Source organism: Podarcis filfolensis, assembly GCF_964270895.1.
Source record: "Podarcis filfolensis genome assembly, chromosome: 5".
NCBI lineage: Eukaryota > Metazoa > Chordata > Lepidosauria > Squamata > Lacertidae > Podarcis > Podarcis filfolensis.
The window spans coordinates 46,962,882-46,980,947 of NC_139608.1; the positions used below are offsets into that span (position 1 = coordinate 46,962,882).

An 18,066-nucleotide genomic window follows, 5' to 3' on the forward strand; every position below is an offset into this window, starting at 1 on the left:
GAATGCTCTTAAGATTCAGGGCAGACAAAAAAATAACACAGCAGCACATCATTAAAACACTGGAATTTGCTGCTTCAAGGCCTAGTGATCACCACCAACTTAAGACGGCTTTAAAAGGGGATTCCACACACTGATGGAAAAGGAAAATAGCCATGGCCACCAGTCATGAGACCACCTCTAGCATCAGTGGCAGTGTGCTTCTGAATCTGTTTCTGGGGAACATAAACAGGAGGGTGCTATAGTGTTCATGTCCTGCTTGTGGACTGCCTATTAACACCTGGTTGACCACTGTGGGAACAGAATGGTGGACTAGATGGGTCTCTGGGTCAGGATCTAGTGAGGTTCTTCTTGTCCTTGAACCCTTTGCTTCTCCTGTACACACAAATGGCTCCCATTAGTCTCTGCAGCATAAAGAGGCTGCAATGTCTGGTACCACTGCAATGGAAACCACAGCAGCCGCCTCCGTCCACTCCGTCAGCATGCCTTTGAGTGTCTTGTCTCATCCTGGTGTGTCCGTTTCTTCGCACAAAATGACTGAGCACTTCTTAAGAAGGATTCTTTTAATCGTGTGGCACCTTTGCGTTCGTATTGCAAAACCCGGTCTAATTCCATCAAACTCCTGCCTCAGAGAGTGACGTGTTTTAATATTAGTAGGAACCAATATGGGCCTGACTATGGCAGCCGCACTAGCAAATTGCCACCGTGAGGGACAGTTAAGAGGATTTGCATGAACAGAAATCAGATGAAATACAGCAAGAGACAGGTTGCTGTTAACTTCTTAAGGACTGCGAGAGCCTGTTCCATTTTTAATTAATGACACTGAGCCTTAACAAAGATTTGCTTGAAGAGTGTTTGTCTGGAATGCCATTATTTTAGGAGCATTGTTTCATTATTTAGTGCCCATGCAGCAATTCCTCCTGTTAAAGATTCAGACTCAATAATATAGAAAGTGCATGGTCTGGAGTACAAAGAGACCCCAGGTGATACAGTGGTTAAAATGTCTAAATAGGATGAGGGAGGCCCAAGTTTAAATTCCCATACAGCAATGACCCTATTTGGTTGGATGACCTTGGACCTGTCCTCCTCTCCCAGCCTATCCAACCTCTCAAGTGTTGTTGTGAAGATAAAATAGAAGAAAAAGAACCTTGTATGCAATTATCTTTTGCAGCAAGTTGTTTCCCTTGTTTACCTGTGCGCATGTGTGTGGGTGTGCTCTGTCCTGGTACTCCTGGTTGCTGGAATGGAGTAGAGTTTTGATGTTGAATATTTGTTCAGTGGCCCAAGGCAAGAGCAATTCAGCACCAACTTCCCAGTTGAAACTTTTTTTTTGCAGAAATATTAAGAGCTACCTTGTTTATATCTTTGGACTGAAGGGTGGACTTGACAGAACCCCCAGAGCTCTTTGGAGAATGGTGAGTTAACAATGTTAACAAATAAACTAGATCTAACTTTTACGTGTCCACTCTAATCCGTGAGTGAAAGAGTAGACAGCCCACATTCAGATCTCTGATCCTAGGGAAGACTAAAACCCTTACTCCTGCCTCCAAAGCTTCTCACATTGTTCAATCAGACTGCATTAAATTAAGAAGAAAAATGCCTAAGAGTCCACAGCCTGCTCCCATTGCAGAAATTTGGGATGCATTTGTGGGGTTTTAGAAATCTGTGAAATTGGACACAGCAGTAAAGAAGTATATGATGTTTATTGGCACTTCCAGATTTTGAATGCGGGTAGAGCAAAACATGTTCCTAGCCATGTAAAAGGTTCACTCAAAACAATCAAGGCTGCTTTTGAACATTCTCCATCCTCAACACTAAACGTTTGCTTAATGGTCACACCCAGGAGCCCACACCCTCAGAGCTGGGGGGAAACAAAAATCCAAGTGGCTACCATTGCATTATACTGCATGCTTAAACACTGCAGGTGTCCAAAATGATTTTCATCACAAGAAACAACTTACAGACACTGCAAGTCGGGGCTGGTTTGTAGAAGAAGGTACCTTTCCCCATCACTTATTGCTCAATGACACACAACCGCGTCCATTGAAAAATAATTTTGCTCAAGGTAAGCCAGGACTATCTGGACATTCTCTTCTGTGGCAGCAAATCTTAGTGCATTTACCTGGGAGTAAGACCCACTGAGCACAGTGGAACTTTCTTCAGAGTAGACATGCACAGGACTGAGCTGGGGGGGGCACTTCACAGCAGCCAAGAGATAACACGATGCTGCAGTCACTGTGTACATGTGAACTTGCTCTGAGCTGCATTTCTGAGAGGGGCAAAATGCAGAAAAGCAAGGCTTTGGAAGTTTTCAGTACAGAGTCCTTGGGAACACCTGTTCTCAGGCCCCTACAGAAAACCCATTTTACTACGCATCTCCACCTGATGCATAGCCCTGTTCTCTGTAGTGCTTTGGCAGGACATCGCAACAATTAACTTGCATCACGTTGCACACTTCCCAGGTAGTTTTCAGTCAGCTGCATAAGCTTGGCAGTTGCATAAACAATAGAATCCAGTGATTCAGCAAGTTTTCAGTGACCTCGTGCTGTTCTCCACTGACCCATCTTCTCCGTAAGATACAGACTCCATAGCTCCCAATTTATTTTTGCTCATTATCAAGAAAATAATAATAAAAGAATCACAATGAAAGAAATCCCCTCCCCACCCCAAAAAATATTCAATCCCACCCAGCCCCAGCACCAAGTTCTCTCCTGACCGATATGAAAGGGTTTTCACATTCCCCCCACTTCACTCTCCCTCCCCAGGCATGGTATATTATTGTAAAGCCGAACCAATACTGCACTTGCAATTGTAAAAGGGAATGACTTTCTCGCAGAAACGCACATAGACACACAAAGAGAACGTGCGCTGCTGTTAGTGCATCTTGGAGATGGGCTCCGTTTCCCTAATGAGCCACCGGAGAGCTTCTTGCCGTCCTTGTCGCTCGAGCTCTGCCCCGACCACCTTGCGGCATTTTCTGTGGTACTCGTTCACCCAGTCGCACTAAAGAGAAAGGAGAGCACCTTGATCTCCAGCCACTGTGAATGCTACTTGCAAGGGGGGAAGGGGTTATATATGTCTAAAAAGCTCAAATAGTTGAAGTGAAGAGCAGCCCTTTGTGTACTGATGTCTATGGGGAAGTGCAGCTGGATACAATAGTCCCTTGTGCATCCCTTTTGGAGGGATGGGGGGTCAAAGGCAATTGCGAGGGCAAGTTGAACCCGCAGCAAAATGTTGCAGCGTGGAAGGTTCAGTGTTCCAGGCAGCTAGCCATGCCCTCTACCGGGATGCGCAGAGAAAAGCTGGGCAGGAAAAGTACCAGCAAGCATGTTTCTATTTTGTCTTTAAATTTCAGCTCTTGATTTCATGGCAAGTATAAGAATGCATCTATGAATGCATCACAACAAAACAACCTCAATGGCAAAATGCCCCGGCATTTCACCTGATATATACTCAGTTTCTGAAATATTTGCCAATCTGGGAGTTCCCCTTCCCACCTTCTATCCTCAAAATAACCACGGTGCCATTTGTACTAGTATCCTGTCAGGTTTGGCAATAGACCACGACAGGTTTGGATGTAAAAACTAAGACAACTAAGTACTAAGATGGAGGTTTTCATCAAGGCCTGGCCTGTCTGGAAATGAGGGGGAAGAAAACCAAGCCCATTTCCTCACAGTAAAAGCCTCAAGTTTTACAACATAGTTATTATTTTCCTTACCTCTTTTGGAGTTAGCAAATCAACGTCTATCATTTTGGTTTGAATGGGAACCAGGGTCAAAGGCTCAAACGTCAAACTCCCTCTGTTGCTGAAGTTATACTACGGAGGTAAAATATCCTAGTCATTGGAGAAAGCTTCTAGCTGAGTAAAAGTGCCCCTCTCACCATCACAGATTTCCCATAATGCAGCCTTCCCCATTCTGGTGTCCTCCAACTCTCATGAGATGACAGAAAACTGGAGAACAGTGGCATTAAGGGCATATTCTGAGAAAGTTTAACTAAGCAAATCCAGACATGTTATCCATGCCTCTGGAGAACTGTCCCTGGTGCATAAAACTGACTTTAGATTTGTTCTCACCACTTTTATAAAAATGTTTTCGGTCAAGTAACGTAATGCATGTCTAAAGTCCATTTCGGGGGTGTAATCCGGCCCGCCAGTTGGTTTAATCTGGCCCCTGTGGCAGTTTATTTCCTGGGTAAAATCCTTTAAAAAACCTCAACAACTTCAAGCCTAAAAAGAGCTCAACAACTTTGGGGTAAAATCCTAAAAAAAACTTCAATCCTAAAAAAAAGGCTGGCCCTTTGGTCGGCCCTCACAGCCCTTCACTTCATCAAATCTGGCCCTCTTTGAAACAAGTTTGGACACCACTGAAGGTCCTAATGTGAAGGTTGGCCATCTTGTGCCAAACACCATGTTTCAACCCAATGTTCTCTTACGTTTCTCATTCCTACATAAAAACTCCCTTTCATCGGCAACTAGGAAAGTTAATAGAAGATTAAGGATACTTTCCAAAGTTATGTTTCAGCTTCCAGGACGGCAGAAACAACCAAGCACTGCAAGGATGGAAAAGCTGTGGCTTTGAAATCATTGGTGGGGGACCTGTAGCCCTTGAGATGCTGGAGGACTCCAACTGCCATCAGCCCATGCCAGCATGGCCAGTTGTGAGGGATGATGGACCATGATGCCCAACAACATTTGGAAGAAGGCAGGTTCACTCCCCACTGGAAAGACATTGTGCTCACAAGTCACAGCAAGGACTCAGGCATGCAAAGGAACCACTCACCTTGGTTTTAACAGGAACGACAATGACAACGTTTTCTATTCGGATCCCAAAAGCATCAGCCTCATAATAACCAGGCTCTGCAGAGACAAAGTTAGCCAGGAACACTGTTAGAAAAATTTTCCCCAAAGGGCAAACCCCCTAACAACCTTGGGAGTAAGGTCCAGCTTTTCTGTTCAAGCAACCTGAAGATGTTGGAGTTCAAAGAATCTTCCATATCACACCCAAAGACACATCTACATCTTTCGTAGAGAAAGGCAGTAAAGGCTTCTTCTATGGCTTGATCACAGAAGCTGCATTGGTGAGGCAGCACTTGGGAGTGAAAATACCAGCACCGTAATAAAGGAAACCAGGATGGATGATTTTTTTATGCAGGAGCAGAACCAAAGCCCTTGAACAGCAATATTGCCTGAAAACCCCACAAAATTCACATGGCAGACAAGAGATAATGTGCACCAAATCTACTGAATGCTTGTGCCAGTAAAATCAGACCTTAATGCATACATCCTGGGCTGACAAATAACTGCCGTAACAGCCAAGGGACATCCCTGCCTCAAATCTCACTCACTGCTAGGTGAGCCCAGGCACCATTTCTCAGGCTCTCATCTATAAAATGAAGCAAGAGTGGTTCAGAGCAGCAGCTTCCTGGAGATGGAGCTACTTTTTTATTTTTTTTTATTTTATTAACTTTTTACTGCAACACATAAAAACATGATACTTAAGAAACAAACTAAAAAGAAAATACAAAACAAATGACAAACAAATAACCATAAAGCTGAAAGCTCTTACACACAGACTTATGTTACCCTATTTTCAATTTTTGATTGTTATTCTATTCTAATAGACTTCCTTCCTCCTCAAAGCGGGTCTAATTTCTTGTTTGTTTAACTGTTTTTTTCTCATTTCATCATGGAGTTACTGGTGCTTACCAGGAGTGGGGTGGCTAGGAGGTGTTAAAAGCCCGTTTGATGCCCCACTGGGCAAGCTGCTCCTGATATGATGATAATACTGAGCTACCATACAGGAATGTAAGGGTTATTGAGATCAATGCATGCTAACTGATAGCTCAGTCAGTACAGCATGAGACTCTTGATCTGAGGGACATGAGTTTGAGCCCACGTTGGGCAAATAATTCCTCATTGCAAGAGGTTGGGCCACATGACTCTTGTGGTCCCTTCCAACTCTACAATTCTATGAGTCTGTGATTCAAATATATTTGGACACTTGCAAGCACTATATAAATGCTAAGTATTAATATAACCAATGTTGATATTTAAGGACTAGAGAGGTGCCACCCTCCCATTGTTTCCCAGAAACAACAACCTAGAGAGCCAAGAGGATCACATGAAATTCTTCTATTAAAAGCCAAAGAGGCAGAAGACACTAGTTCATGTAACAAGAGTCATGAGTCAATGGGAATAAATTAATTACCATCAGAAACAATCATCCCAGCTTCCAGAGGTTCATCTGCAAAGGTTTTGTAGCTAATGCCACATGGACCTTCATGGACATTTAGGAAAGCCCCAACTCCGTGTCCTGTGCCATGCAGGTAGTCTAAGCCTTGGTCCCACAGTGCAGAGCGTGCAAAGGAGTCCAGGAGGTGACCTACAAGACACAAAAGGAAGTTGTAGATCCACAATATATTAACAAGCTGAGCAGAAAGCAAGCAGCCTTATTTCTGGCGGTCACATCCTGAACTTGCAGGTTGAAAAAGATGTGCATACAATTTTATACTGTCTTTTATATACTATGATTTTTTAAAAAAAAACACCACCTTTGGAAACAGGATTTTAGCATGACCATAATATTATACAAACAATTGGTTTCCCACTCCCCCAGAACAAAAACTAATTCATACAACAAATTTCCCCATAAATCTATATGCATATTTAGTGGATGCTAGTCATCAGAGAGTTCGTTTGGATACTTTATAAAGGGATGCCATATTTCAGGAAAATCATCCGTATCAGTCGCATCATTGGGGCATGTACTCTCTTAGTTAGTTTCTCAGATAAAGCAACTGACCACACGTTCTGTTTCCATTGTGTGATGTGTAGATAATCGTGTCCTTTCCCTTTTGTGTACTGTGCTGAGGGAACAATACAGATACCCATTTTATCTGCAATCTTGCAGAATTTATTAATTTTTTAAAAGGGATAATGTTGTGTCTTGCCTGAGAGTTTCAGAATTGTAAATTGAGGGGAAACAGGCCATAGCTCAGGGCTTGAGTATTGGCACTGTGGCATCCTCAGGCGGGGCTGGGAGAAAATTCTGCCCGGAATCCTAGACAGCTGCCAGCCAGTCAGAGCAGACAATACTGAACTGAATGGACCAATAGTCTGACTCCATAGAAAGAAGGTGACTTTCTATGTTCTAAGTTTCTTAACACTCTTATATTCAGGTTCCATATAATTTTATTCAGGCTTAAATTTCAGGTGTCAATTTTATTTTACTTAACATGTTAAAACAGGAACCCCATTTTTAAAGGTGAATTGTGATTTGCTAGGGAAATATTCAATTTTAGTTTTAAGTTTCTTTAGTTTGTATATATGCTTTATCTGCACCTGTGGCAATTCTATTCATCCTAAGTTACTTTTATACAGGTATGTAGTTCCACATTGTTAAACCCTTCCCTCATGAAGGCCTGATGACTAGATAACAAAGAAAACACAAATCTTATTCCGAGCGCCACTGCAGCTGAGGAAGAGGAAAGGGAAACTGACCAACCTTTGGTCCCGTTGGGGAATATGGCTGCGCTGACAGCTATGTGACCCTTCAGCACATAGGTAAAACACTCCTGGAAGGAAAGGGAAGACGATGAGCAAAACAGAGCCGGGCATTGGAAGGCCTGGCCCATGAGTCACTTGCAACCTAGAGCAAGTGCATAAAGAATTCTGGACTGGGATCTGCCAATATATTTGAAGCAGCAGCTCAGTTTGATAGTAAAAGTGACCAGTGTATATCTCATCTGCCTAAGATGTGTGTGTGTGCAGGGAGGGAGGGGTGAAATAAAGGGCAATTTCTAGCAGTGGTCAGAGCTTACATATGGACTATATCCCAGATGTTTTAATTGGCTCTTGTACACATTGGCATCCAGAACATCTGCCCCACCCCACCCCCTTTTGGAGAAAACGCTGCTTCTATAAATATTCAGGTGGTTTTGATTATGAAAAAATAATGCCACAAAACTGAATATCCAAAAGGTTCCTGATGGATAGATACAACAGGGGGGGTGAAACCAGGACCCATAAAGAAGGAGAGTTGCTGCAGGTGCCCAGGGACAATAAGGCCACCCTTGACTTTCGGGGGAGGGGGGGTTGGTGTCAAGCAGAGCTACTTGATCATCTCACGGTCCATTGTAGTGAGTGAAATCTGCACACATACAAACCTACAGTGCTTATTGTATCTAAAATTGCCTAAGGCAATTCCCATTTGGGGGAATCAATGATGAAAACCGAATTCTTGCATACCTTTTCATAAGCTGTTGGGGTGCCAAAATGCATTGTCCTTGTCACATCTGTAGTTCCATCCCTTCCAAAAAGAGAAAGAGAAAAACATATTCTAACTATCAAAAGGGAAAGGTGGAAGCATAGGCTGTTGCGTTATACCGAGTCTGAGCATTGGTCCAGCTAGTTCAGTGATGTCTACACTGACTGGCAACAACTCCCGAGGGTTTCAGGCAGGGATCTCTCCCTGTCTTGCCTGGATATCCTGGGGACGGAAGCTGGGATCTTCTGCAGGCAAAGCAGATTCTCTAACACTGAGCTATGGCACTTCCCAGAAAAGGAAAGAATATACTTTAAGCTATAGCCAGCCCAATGTAAAATTTTGTGAGCTTCTTCCAAGTGTTCTGAGGTGGGTAAGGCTCAGCTATAACAAGAATGGGCATTGCTGGTCTTGCTGGGTCACATCGAAATAGGCTATGAAACAGGTCAAGATTTCCTCATGGAAATGCCAGGAGACCACTGCCCACCAATCAGCTCACACAGCAAGATATTCTGTGGGCCTTGTCCTTCTTACTGGAATCGAAAGTGCAGAAATAGCAATCAACGAACAGAAGTTCACGGGGCAGGAGAAGGACAAGGTATGCCTACAGAGGGTGGAATAACAAGACGGGTAATTGGTTGTGGCAGCTGTGACCTTCCAAACCTGCTAGCAAGAGATCTCCCAATTAGAGACCCCCAAAGCAGATGGTTTCTCCCGCACTCCTGAAATAAGGTATCAGCTAGCCAATGGACACCCAGGTGTCTTCTGCCACACCTCAAAGTATAATCTATTTAGTTATGCTATTTTTTAAAGGGAGCAGCTTCTAGAAGCTGGCTCCAGCCCTATCCCAACTTTTCTCTAGTTAATGCATGCTGAAGTAAGCTTTCACAGACTGCAAGGCCGCTGGAGAGATGTCAAGCGGAATCTGTAACTGTAGCTCAGAGGAAATGAACTCTCTTCCAACAAATCTATTCTGTTATCCCTCCAGCTATCCCGGCCCTGGTGTCCGTTGGTTCCTCCTGCTCTCTGCTTATGGAACATTCCAATCTGGATAACCATCTGCATTGTTGTCTCTGCACAGGGCAAGCTGTTCGGAAAGCTGAGGTACAAAGGATTTGGCTCCAGCACAAGAGATTGTACTAAACGACCTCTGCCCCCCTCCGCCCCCCCCCCGGCTAGCTCTGCCAGCATACAAACTGAAGTCACTGGATGCAACTCAAGGCTCTGGGATGCTATGTTTCATAAATGATACATAATTTGGTACTGTGGGGCATGTTTCAGAGGATGAGAAAGCAGGACACACTTCCTTACGTCAAACCAACAAAAACAGGGGAAATAAATCCTGCCAAACCAGTAAAATTCAGGGCAAAATGTGCATCCTGCAGCTCTGTGCAAGAAGCACAACAGAATGAAAATAAACCTTCCGAGGACAGCACTAGGGAAAGCGAGTTGGAGAGCATGTGAGCAGTGCTTGGGGAAGTATTCAAAGCCAGTCAAGCAGGATTTCTATTGATCCATGGGGGTTGGAAGCTATCAGGACCCCTGCATAACTCCTCTACCCTGTCCCAAAGGAGTGAGCAAATATTTCAAGTTCTCCAGAACTTCTTCTGCAGGCTGGGTGTTAAGCGACACTTTTTTAAAAAATGGGGAAGAAAAGAAAAAGGCAGGTACAGTGGGAAATCCTTAAGAGTCTGAAAGATGGGAGTTCAGAAAGTGCAATGCACACTTAATTTCATTAGATGGCCCCAGTGCAAAGTAGGTTTTCAAGTTCATCAAGAAATTCTATCTAATGGGTTGGGATCACTGACCAAGAAAGCCTCCTTCATCTCTATGGTCCTACAGGTCATGGAGCTTTGCTCAAGCATCTAATTTAGCTATATGTACCATGCTGAAAAAAAGTCAAGGGATCTGTATCTCTCTGAGAATTTCCAAATTATCCATACTTTTGAAAATAAAAAGCACAATTCACACATAACTTCTCTTCCACAACCTCTGTTGACATTAACAGGAGTTAAGCAGGACCCTGAGAACTTCCCCCTGGGGGGACAGGATTTGTGCAAAGTCTCTCTCCAGGCACTCTGCCCTAGCACATGACTTTAAAAACACTCGAGTTAACTTTGCAACATCAGCCAGTTCACTGCTGCCCCACAGCCTAGAGAATGTCATGGATGCATAACTCATTATATTCAAGTGGCTGCTTCACAATGTGGCACTGAGGAAGCCGATAATTAGGCTGCCTGAGAAGAAGGCTCTCATTGTACAAGTTTTATCCACACAGTTCTCATTCAGGGGGCCATTAAAATTTCAAAAAAACAAAAATGCCAAGCCTCTAAAGCCAGGAAGGGAAAACCTGTGACCCTTCAGGTGCTATGGGACTCCAGTTCCCATCAGCCAGCACGGCCAATGGTCAAGGATAATGGGAGTTGTAGTCCAACAACATCTTGAGGGCCCATCCCAGTTCTAAAGAAGCAATTTCCAACCACAGATCAGTTCTGCTCCATTCCTTGCTGAACAAAATAGTTTTCATCTTAATGCTGCTGTGGCTAAGAAATTATGCGCTTCTGTAAGTCCCCAGCTTTTGAATCTCACCTCTGCAAGCACACTAGGTTGCCTTAAGCAAGCCACTCACTCTAAGCTTAAATAAAAAATGATACTGTATGTGAAATAGCACTATTTCAAAGCAAAAGGCAACTGCACAGCCCCCAACTTGCCAGAATAACATTGCTATGACTCATATTTTCTCCATGGTGTTTATCTTCAACAAGTATAGTATAAGGCTGTGTCTTTTTCCATACCAAATCTATATCTGAGGTGGGATTTGATTTAGTGTAGGTTCACCAATGCGAAGTAGCCTATAAGCTTCATTTACCTGTACTGAGCCCCAGAATCCAGGAGGTAGATTTCATTCATGGATAAAGTCCTATTTGTCTCAGGTGTAGGCCTATTCAAGAAAAGAAAAATGATTTGTCTCACCTTTTCATTGAAACCAGCAAGTGAAAACAGACTGAATTACAAGTTCTTCCTTCAATTATACAATTAAATTATGAACTCTGGGCCGAGTGTATTTGTCCTTAGTAAATTTTCATGGATTGTTGGATCAAATCAGCTGCCCATTTAGGTCAGCATCATGTGTCTGAGGGCATCTTCAGCATTGTACAGCATGTGTTTACTATTCTAACTTATATAAGAGGCTGTATAGAATCGCAATATTTGGTGGTGGAAGCACATTCACAATGACGATCAAAAGGCTGGAAGAGCTTGTTTTCTACACCTACTTGTTGATCACATGATTCTCTATTGAAAATTCTACAGCTGACAGGTCTATGAGCCACCAAGAAATATTCCAACACTTCAAAAAAAAAAATATAGATAAAGTAAAGTATTTGCATGTATTTGCACTTCATTCAACCATTATTTCAACTAGGGTTGTGCTAAATTCTGCACAGTTATCAGTTTTTGCACTGAAAGCTGCACTTTGGGACAAGGTTAAATTTTTCACTGAATCAGTGGATGTCAAGATCTTTTCTTTTTTTAAAAAAAAACTACTTCCAGCCTCAACATCATGCAATCCCTGAGAAACTTGTAAAGGACAAAAGGAAAACCTCTAGTCTCTGCATTCTGCAGCAGCAAATAACCTCAGCCCTCCACAATGACTCCACCCCTCAAACTCTCTCATTAGTAACTTTGGAAAAAACAGGAAGCTAGCCAAACAGGGACAACCGATCTTCATGAAGCCAACCGCCTGAAAACAATTTGGACATCCACAGTAGATGGTTATGGAACAAGATACATTGTTCTGCTGCTTCAGCCACAAACTCTCTTTATATCACTAGATGGAAAATAACATCAACTGACGTGATTCCCTGAAGTTCTGTTAAGCCTCAGATGGGGACCACACCAAGTGCAATGGGATCCTGGAGAAAAGATTTGGTCATAGAAGCCAACTTGAAGGTTAACAGTAGCGAACATTTCCTAATCTAGACTAAGCAGCGATACACTAGCATGATGGTGCTCTAGGTTCTTCCAACTATGTAGTGAAGTGTCCAGTGCAAGGACTCTGTTGCTCTTACTTACTTGTAGTGAATTATAGCACCGTTTGGGCCTGTACTTGATATTGTAGCAAAGCTCAAGTCGACAAAGTTCTCTTGCTGGCTGGAAAAAAGAGAAATTTCATGAGCAAAGGTCATTTAGAACTTCTACAGCAAGGAGACATCCTGCCTCTCAAAGGATGAGAACAAAGGTTTTCATTTTCTGCCATTGCCCTTCATTGAGATTTCATCATTCATGATCACCCTGGCGAGTCTTCCTGCAATTTGTCTCGATTAACCATTTGGGCCAAAACTTGCTCAGGTTGTTCTAGCAAGACAATGAACATCAAACCTAAAGTATGGGGAAGGGCTGTAGCTCAGTGGTAGAGCATATGCTCTTCATGCAGAAGGTTCCAGGTTCAATCCCAGCATCTGCACGTAAGGTTGGGAATGCCCTCTAAAAACTTGGAGACACACTGCAGTTCTGTATAGAAAGTATTGCGCTAGGTGGACCAATGGTGTGATGATGTGTTATAAAGAAGCTTCCTATTTTACCACCCAAAAAAGAAGATTGGGAACTGGACTAGTGATGATCTCAAACCAGAACTTGCTCTATACCCTCTGCTTGGTTCATCCAAAAAGGTCTCAGCTGGAGTACTGAAACATATTGAGTTGGTGTACTTTCCCCACATCATGCACGGCAGACTCCCTAGCCAAGTTTGCCAATCTGGTCTTAGATACAGGGTTCACTTTGCTTGCCCAAAATGACATGCACAGTATTCTATGTGATGAATAAGCCTGAAGGCCAAGAACTGCATAATATTGTTCTGAGCTTGTCTAAGACAGAGGTATGAAACCAGGCAAGACAAACAAGGAGAAGACAAGGCAACAGTTTGATCATGAAATTATGTAGGACATGGACCCTCTCTCAAAACAATTTGTGGACATCCAATCAAGCCAAATGTTGGAAGATTCAGGACAGGCAAATGAAAGTACAGTGGTACCTCAGGTTAAGAACTTAATTCGTTCCGGAGGTCCGTTCTTAACCTGAAACTGTTCTTAACCTGAAGCACCACTTTAGCTAATGGGGCCTCCTGCTGCTGCTGCGCCACCGCTGCACAATTTCTGTTCTCATCTTAAAGCAAAGTTTTTAACCCGAGGTAATATTTCTGGGTTAGCGGAGTCTGTAACCTGAAGCGTATGTAACCCAAGGTACCACTGTACTTTTTCATGCAGCACTTAGTTAAACTCACTCCCACAGGAGGCAGTAGCATCCACCATCTTGGATGGCTTTAAAAGAAGGTTGGGCAAATTAATGAAGGATCAGTCTATCCATGGCTCCTAGCCATGATGGCTATCCTCTGCCTCCAGGAGGCAGCCACACCTGTGAATGCCAGGTGCTGAAAACTGAGGGAGAAGAGAGTCTCTTATGCTCAGGTCCTGCTTGTGGCTTTCCTCAAAGTTATCTAGCTATTCACTGTGAGGTTGAGCCAGCAGGCTCTTCTGATGCTCTTATGTTCCTAAAGGTTTGTTCTTCTTTAAACTGCCTACCTTGGAAGTCGGACCCCTTCTTTCCGCAGCCTCCCAATAAAACAAATGGACCCTGTTTTCCCCAAAGTCTATATAAAACCTCAGTGACTATAATGACCCAGAGATTGCCCACATCTATCTTTCTTCTTACCTACGGAACTCCTCTGCTTTGTCTGCTGCTGTTATTTCAGTAATATTCCCTTTGGGAACCTAATAGAAAAGATTGCAGCCTGGTAAACAACAATGGAAACACAGCATGCTGTAGCCTTCATGGGATCTTGCCCAGTCACCCTCTCTTTTCCCTTAGAGGCCACTGTTGACTCCCCATCCCTCCATGCTATCCTTGGGCATCAATATCAGGGCTCAATGACATTAGCAGTGGCTAAACCAACGGTACTTTCTCCTCAGTAGACTACAGCTATTGAATATTAGTGTTACCTTGGAAAACTTAAAAGTGTGGCTAATCTTAACTATGCTATATTGAAACCAGCTTTATAGTTTGATTTCCTAAGTTGACTTCTTTCAATAAACCATGGTTAAGACTAGACACAGTTTGTTTGAGTTTGGACATTCCACTAAGCTGTAATTGGTGGCAAACAGCAGCAAAAGCTTCTGATCCCCTGCATGTGGCTGCACTGGAAAAGCAGAGCGAGGGGAAAGTGTTTTAGGCTAACGCAGGCCCATTTACGTAGTGCTAAGCACCATAGTTTAGTGTGATATCTGAACATGGCCATTGTGAGAAAACTAATATAGCATATAAAAAAACAGAAGAGAATTTGGTGCTTTCCAGTAAAATTCCACTATGGCAATCTCTGCCATGATTTTTCTCCTGTATGCAAGCCAATTGTTCACCATTCCTCTTTCGATCACACAAGGGAAGCAAAAACAGTCTCCAAAAGTCATCATTTCCTCTCAAGGTGGAAATATGAACAGCCCTCACAGCCCCTAAAAGTCTCAGTGGCTTTCTCCGTCCCTCTAAGCCATAGTAATCAGTAGTTACCATGAGCAATACTAAAGCTTATATTCATGCAATCTGCTATTATACAGTAACAGTCTTCTTTCAGTAAAAATTTATAAAACTATACCTCCTTCTCCAGCCAGTTAAATAACTCACACAAGGCCACAGCATCCTTAATCTGTTAATAAAAGGAGAAGAAGAAACAAGGTAAAGGGATTAATGAAATACACCTGTATGGAATAACCCACTGAAAAATTGGCCCCAAACATTTTAATGGAAGGAAAATATTTGTAGGCAGCAGCAAAAAGACGACATTTCTACTACCAAGCAGAAACTTCTGTACCTCACTCTGCACTCTGCAAAAACTATTGCAGAGTTCAGTAGAATTAATAATTTGCAGCTCTGAAACAGAAAAGAGCCACTAAACTGGGCAGATCACTTACGTGAGCTCTCCTCATGCCTTCTGACTCCGCTGCATTCTTCACAGCTTTTGCAATGCATATGGGAGTGTAGGGGGTGAGGTAGCGGTGATCCTAAGACCAAAAGGAAAAGATAAAATTTGGCAAGGAGCCCAAACTGCCTGCTGACCCTGGAGTTGTCTGGCTACTAAGACTACACTGAAGTGGGCTAGCTACATCTTTGTATCCTTCCAAGCCTCAGGGACCAGACAGAAAGGATGCATGCAAGCCAAGAGCATCCTTTATCATCTTCTGTCTGCATGAAAGGCAAAGTGTAGCCTTTCCTTACAAGGGACCACCAGATCATTTTGCATGCCCTTTCCTGCACCTTTTCCAGTCATTTCCCCTCGATTCTGCTCAGACAGTTCTAAGCCCTTCAGGAGATGGTCCATCTGAAGTCTACAATTCCATGGATCTACATATTTAGATAGGATTCCTGCATTGCAGGGGGCTGGACTAGATGATCTGTGAGGTCCCTCTACAATTCTATGATTCCATAAAGCGGACACACCTCTGCATATAGTTCTCTCTGGAAAGTCTCCAGCTCTGTGCAAGCCACTTTATGAGCTGAGCAGGAAGCAGGGCGAAGTCTGGTCTCAAAGAACATTGCGGACTGTGCCAAAACACTGCCATATACATGTGACACTGAACTAAAAGTACCTTAGAATCTTCTTGCACTCTGTGTTAGGTATGTAACACAACACAGAAAGCAAAAAGAAAAAGGAGAGCCCATTTCAAACAGAAGGCATGCTCCTGCAGCCCAGGGTAGCCAGTGGAGTGCCTTCTACATGTGGTTGGACTCCAACTCCCATGAGCCCCCACCACCATGGCCAATGGCCAGGGATGAGGGGAGTTGGAGTCCAACACCATCTGAAGGCACCACAAGAGCTACCACTGCTCTAGCTAATGGAGGTTTCTATATTCATGTTCTACATACAGGTGAAGAAGAAAAATGCCTCACATGGGATAACAGTAAGTCTCACAGTGCGTTTTGTCACAGCCTCCCCACAGAAAGCCAGAAGAGGCTGCTGTGTCGTCGTCCCTCAACAAAACGATGAGAACAAAACCTCTTTATTCCTCTCTACTAGAATGTTTTCCAGCCCAATCCGCAAAAGTAGTTTTTTTGCTGCAGGGCCAATTTTTTTTTCCCCAAATCCCTGCCTTATTCTAATCTGACACTCTTTCAGATAAATTCTTTTAATGAGTTAGTCATTTCCTCCTGCCACAGGGGTTGTAAGCAACCCATGGAGAGCTTGGCTTGGGTTTCAAAGCCACGTTGCAGCAGAGGACAAGAGGCCTGCAACAGCCCCACATGGAAGGAAGCTTGGAAGCATCCGACCCAAATGGAAGGGCACAGTGGCAGACCTGAGCTGGGCGGGGGGGTGAGAGGAATTTGCTGCCTTGCCAAAGCCTACGGACCTTGGGGATGGCCTGGGTCAGGGCATAGCTGGCTTTGTCACTGAGCCAAACTTTCTCGTGGGGAGAAAGGGTGTCGCAGATGGACTTCAGAACGGTCAGGATGGAGTCGTACGGCAGCACTTGGATGCTGAACTCAGGGTCCTGAGCAGAGTCCAGCAACAGATGCTCTCTCACGCCTGGGTCGGACATGCGATCGCCATCAATGAACAACCTAGAGGAATATATTGGAGAGAGAGAGAAAAGAAGCCTGAGCCTTGTGGGACACACAATTAAATAAAGAGTGAATGACTGAACAATGTTTTATTTATTGCATTTGCATCTTTTTGCCAAAGAGATCAAGGTGTCGTACATGATTCTCCACCTCCTCATTCATTTCCCACAACAATCCTAAGTGACTGGCCCAAGGTCACCCTTCATGGCCAAGTAGGGATTTGAACCCCAGTCTCCCAGGCCTTAGTCCAACACTCTAACCACTACACCACACTGGCTGGCTCTCCAGGTCTCAGTAGCAGGGTACTGGTAATCTGGGCACAGACTTTCTTATAGGTGAAAAACATATGGTAGTGCTACCATAGGAAGGAGCAGAGTGAGGTGGCACCAAGGTCAGGGGAGATCTAGATGGACAGTAATGTCTCTGCAGGTACACCTGCCTTGTGGGGCTGCTGTCTAATCAAAGTTCCCCAGACTTCACTGCTGCCTATTTCTTTCCCAGTGAGTGCAGTGCCACCCCTAGGCCAGCACCACTGCCATTCCTCCCCCTTCAGAGGCTGCAGCCTATTGCTTTTAAAGACCTGCTGTCTTTGCCCACTCAGCCAATCAGTTTCATAAAGGAAAATATACACGCATGTTGACCATCAGAGTAAATGTGAGCAAAATAAATGAGAAAGCCTCCATTTCCATTACCTGATTGTATTGGCTCCTATGATGGCGTAGGCAAAAAAGACCGGGTTGTACTCAACATCCGAGCCTCTGAGATTAAAGAGCCCTAAAAAAATAAGGAAGGAGAAGACGGTGTCACAAACCTGGTTAAAATTCAACATTACAGTGGTACCTCGGGTTAAGTACTTAATTCGTTCCGGAGCTCTGTTCTTAACCTAAAACTGTTCTTAACCTGAAGCACCACTTTAGCTAATGGGGCCTCCCACTGCTGCTGCACCGCTGCTGCACAATTTCTGTTCTCATCCTGAAGCAAAGTTCTTAACCTGAGGTACTATTTCTGGGTTAGCGGAGTCTGTAACCTGAAGCATATGTAACCTGAGGTACCACCATACTTTCTTTCTTTTTAGGAAAGCAGTGGGGAAGCACCATCCATAGTGAGATGCAACACAACCACTTAAATGAACAATAAGGGGCTTTTGCCACAAGATGGCATTAGAAGTCCAGACTACGCACAAGGAAGATCTTTTGGTAAC

General features: G+C 43.8%; 1 protein-coding gene across 1 annotated transcript in view; it reads right to left on the reverse strand.

The window, feature by feature from the left end:
• Nucleotides 1–1,681: 1,681 nt before the first annotated feature.
• The window catches only part of XPNPEP1 (X-prolyl aminopeptidase 1), a 35,970-nt gene continuing 19,585 nt past the window's right edge, over nt 1,682–18,066 (reverse strand). The window contains exons 9-21 of the mRNA XM_083616639.1: nt 17,558–17,639; nt 16,655–16,865; nt 15,221–15,310; nt 14,905–14,955; nt 13,971–14,029; nt 12,336–12,413; nt 11,131–11,202; nt 8,246–8,306; nt 7,503–7,572; nt 6,207–6,380; nt 4,779–4,855; nt 3,716–3,814; nt 1,682–3,000 (exon numbers count right to left, since the gene is read on the reverse strand). Of these exons, the coding sequence (XP_083472765.1) occupies nt 2,872–3,000; nt 3,716–3,814; nt 4,779–4,855; nt 6,207–6,380; nt 7,503–7,572; nt 8,246–8,306; nt 11,131–11,202; nt 12,336–12,413; nt 13,971–14,029; nt 14,905–14,955; nt 15,221–15,310; nt 16,655–16,865; nt 17,558–17,639 (1,253 nt within the window). The 3' untranslated portion in view covers nt 1,682–2,871. The remainder of the gene's footprint in view (nt 3,001–3,715; nt 3,815–4,778; nt 4,856–6,206; nt 6,381–7,502; nt 7,573–8,245; nt 8,307–11,130; nt 11,203–12,335; nt 12,414–13,970; nt 14,030–14,904; nt 14,956–15,220; nt 15,311–16,654; nt 16,866–17,557; nt 17,640–18,066) is intronic.